This window comes from Akebia trifoliata, unplaced genomic scaffold (assembly GCF_017979445.1).
Source record: "Akebia trifoliata isolate Shusen 1 unplaced genomic scaffold, ASM1797944v1 Contig01340_ERROPOS53878+, whole genome shotgun sequence".
Classification (NCBI taxonomy): Eukaryota; Viridiplantae; Streptophyta; class Magnoliopsida; order Ranunculales; family Lardizabalaceae; genus Akebia; species Akebia trifoliata.
Window position 1 is genome coordinate 8,173 of NW_028237679.1, and position 3,806 is coordinate 11,978.

Here is a 3,806-nt window from a genome sequence, read left to right on the forward strand (position 1 = left end):
GTACCAATTTAACATGATAAACCTAGTTCCAAATTGAATTAATCATGATAAACCAAGATCCCAGGTAGAATATCTTATCCATCACATTATACAATAGAACTTATTGTAGTTGTCGTACAATGTTCATACATCCTCAATAAATTCTTCCCTAATTAATTCAACCTCTTAGATAGAGTTTGATAATCTGACGCAGATTTGTTAGGTCCCAATCAGTACAAGCACAACAACATAGAATGTATTCTCTTTGGGTGAGAATGAACCACAAATTTAATAACTTCTGATCTCCCTTTCTCATTGCCTTTCTTCTTAATTTATACACAATAGAAATAATTGAAATTAAACTAATGGCATCCGAGTCTTTAGGAGACTCAGTCACCCACTACACCTGAATTGCAAACGTGCAATGAACTGCAATGAAACCAAAATAAACCAGCAAATACATAAAAAATAATACTGAAATAAAATAACTACAGCTAAGAAGAAAGGGTAGCAATTTGGGCTTCTAGGTATTAGTGGCTCCTGGGCATCAGTCCATATAACATGGGTTGGGCCTCAGGGCCCGAGATGATCTCCTGGGCTTATCAAGATTCAATGGATATACATCCTCAATATCACCATCCAATAACCGATTTGCGATCAACTTGTTTGCTGCCTCAGTAGGATGATAAGAATCCCAGAAGAAGTACTTTGACCGATCAGGACAATATGTCGATTTGGAACCACACGTAAAGAATCCCCTACAACATCCTGAGTCTATTACCTCAAAGCCTGTGAAAACCAATGGGAGTTCTAATTAAGGAAATGTTTCTTTCTCATCAAAGGGAGTTCTAATTAAGAATTTTTATGTACAAAAAATGAAAATAGTTCTCGAAATTTTCCAATAGATTATTTGATTTGAAAGATTGGCATAATTTAAGCAAAGTTGATGTGATAATAGAAGTTCTCCCAAGTATGATGGACCAACCATAATTAGTGTAACTCTGAAGTAAATCAGACACAATTGCGATAAGTGTCTGCATAAAATAATCTAGCTTTGGTGAGGCTTGAGTTCTGTTCGATAACGAGATCCTTAAGCCCTTTATTGAAGGACATGGCCAGTTGATTTGTATCAGCAGCACAATTTTCTCCAACCAATGGATTTGACTCACTCTGAGATGGAATACATCCAATTGGTCCTATATTCACCACTAAAATCTTTCTTGCACCTAAACTGTGCAGTCTCTGTAAGAGAAAACATTTATATATGTGTTAGTTAGAAATGGAAATTGAGCGAAATTAAAATTAATTATACAGGGAATGATCTGAAGGGAGAGAGATTACTCTTAATTGAAGTCGGTATCTCGTGATCAGCTGTAATATGAAATCATCTTGAGGCACTAGCATTCGTGTTCCTAAGAGGTAATTACCGAGGAAGTCATTCGACCCAATTGTAATGCTGAAGAAAGAGCTCTTTAGCAACTTTGAAGTCTTTTCCATGCCAAGACTCGAGATTAGGAATTGTCGGGTGTTGGCAAAATTATCAATCTGTGCATCCATATGTATGCGACCAACCTAGATAGAAAATAAGATAAATTCATGAAACTTTCGATATGAAGATGGGCAAATTACTTATGCCAAAATTTGACTCATTAGATGGTCTAGACCATATAACATGTCACATTATAAATATATGTAGACAAGATCGATATTTAAAATTAATTAAATTGATTTACTTTGACATAGAATTTGGGATGGTAGAATCAGAATTTGGTTCAATTTAATTAATCCTTAATATGGTCATGGACCCTTGTATGATAATTCAGCGACAATTATCTTCAAAAATAAAATGCACCTTGAAATTGTTAGAATATGCATGAATAAATAGTTTGGCAACTAATTTTCAACACCATGGAAATAGAAATGGCTTACGAATATATAGCCAGTTTTGTTGGGAATTCCAGCTGCAGCGGAAGCGTAGTTCACCCCACATGTCGCAGCAACCTCATTCGCATTGGGGCCCATGTAAGGTGGAGGATAGCATGTCAATCCAAATTCCTCACCTAAAGAAATTAATAAAATCACAATAACACATTGTCAGATCAGGCCAGACATCGAGATAAATTTGGAACAAATCGAAGAATAAACATTGCCTATAAAATCCATCACTGTTTTACCATTTGAGAAGCGACCAGTAGGACGATGACCAGCTGGAACAAAATCAATTCCATTTGGCTTCGTATTGGCCTTTGCTAAGGAGAAAATAAAATTATTGTTTCCACCATCAACCAACGAGTCTCCAAATACAAAAATACGAGGTACGCTTTTGGCTTGAGAAACCACAACTATGATAGAAAATAACACAAAAACAGAAAGAATTGAGAAAAAAACCATTGATTTTTATGTGCTTATTATTATTACTGAAACGTAGTGATGATTCTTATAGACCACCACATGAAAATTCTAACAAAGTTCTTGCATAGATGTTACTAACCACCTCCACCAAAACCTAACTATTGAATTTAAGAAGTGAAAGCTATTTTACCTAACTTTCTTTCTAAAATATTAAACTTTTTTTTGATCCGTAAGCCAGGGGATACTGAAAGAGCCCTCGATCCGCGGGGTGCGCGGATCCGATTTTGACCCTTGAGGTTTGGGAGTCGCCACCTAGTTATTACGGTCTAGGAACCGATCAATGACTCTAAATAGATAAAGAACTAATCTAGAATAGAAAAAACTGAATTCGGGGATCATGTTATGGGGTTGGAAGGTGTTAGGCACCAACCCCGCCTGGCCAAAGCCGGTCTCTACTAATTTTCCAAATAAGTTACATTGCTAAAAAAAAACCTAGATAATAAAATAAAGAAGAAATTGTACCTTTCCGATAGCAAAGACCTTATTCCCTCAGATCCAATAAAAATTGCTCCTTATATCGTATTCCTTGCTTCGTTCTGTCTCCGGATTTGGATTTCTGATCTCCGAGATAAGATATCTCCTTTTTTTTTTATCTGAACTCTTCAAATTTGTTGCGGATTTTGGGATGTTTTTGGAAGGCTTTTAGGCGTTCTTTAGGCTAAAATCGAAGGAGGGATGTTAGGTAAGGAGTTGAGGCTCCAAAACTAGGGCTTATGGGAGGCTAGGGGGGCTTCTAGACCTACTTCTCTTAGGGTTTATGATTTGATACGAAAATAGAGTGTGGAGACCTCTATTTATAGATTTTTTTAAGGGTTGATTTGGATAGAGTTAGTGTTTAATTAGAGTTCTTTTAGTTAGAGTTGTGTTTTAGTTAGAATTGTTTTAGGTAGAGTTGTGTTTTAGTTAGAATTGTTTTAGGTAGAATTGTGTTTTAATTAGAACTCTATTAGATAGAATTGTGTTTTAATTAGAATTCTATTAGATAGAGTTATTATTTAATTAGAACTCTATTATGATTTTGACTTTTGGTCTTATTTGATTGACTTTTAATATTTTGACTTTAGTCTTAATTAATTGACTTTAATTTTTGGTGAGGATGATCTCCTCACCGTAGAGATCATCCTCACAAAAAATCAACCCATTCCAAAACTTCTAGCCCTAGTTTACAAGTCGAAAAATTGTGGATCGTCCATTTTTTTGTAAATCATTTTTGATAGGGTTAGAAGTGTTGGAATGGACTGATTTTTGGTGATGATGATCTCCTCACCGTAGAAATCATCCTCACCAAAAATTAGCCCATTCCAAAACCTCTAACCCATGTTTTGAAAAATGTTTTGCCAAAATATTTGCAAAAATGTTTGTTGCTGAACATTTCCCATATATATATAGATATATATATAGGAAGGGAAATGTTC

General features: G+C 35.2%; 1 protein-coding gene across 1 annotated transcript; it reads right to left on the bottom strand.

The window, feature by feature from the left end:
- Positions 1-372: 372 nt before the first annotated feature.
- Positions 373-2,457, bottom strand: LOC147380507 (GDSL esterase/lipase At4g16230-like). The gene is made up of 7 exons (XM_086431616.1): positions 2,445-2,457; positions 2,154-2,321; positions 1,909-2,039; positions 1,321-1,551; positions 999-1,221; positions 602-768; positions 373-408 (listed from the first exon to the last, which is right to left on the bottom strand). The coding sequence occupies exons 1-7, from the start codon at positions 2,455-2,457 to the stop codon at positions 373-375; spliced, it is 969 nt and encodes a 322-aa protein (XP_086287742.1).
- Between the last annotated feature and the right edge of the window lie 1,349 nt (positions 2,458-3,806).

What these genes read in the sequence shown, in the direction of transcription:
- LOC147380507 (XM_086431616.1), bottom strand. An exon ending in GATACCGACTTCAATTAAGA is followed by an intron (nt 1,222 to 1,320) that starts GTAATCTCTCTC and finishes TTTCTCTTACAG; the next exon opens with AGACTGCACAGTTTAGGTGC. An exon ending in TGCAGACACTTATCGCAATT is followed by an intron (nt 769 to 998) that starts GTGTCTGATTTA and finishes TGGTTTTCACAG; the next exon opens with GCTTTGAGGTAATAGACTCA.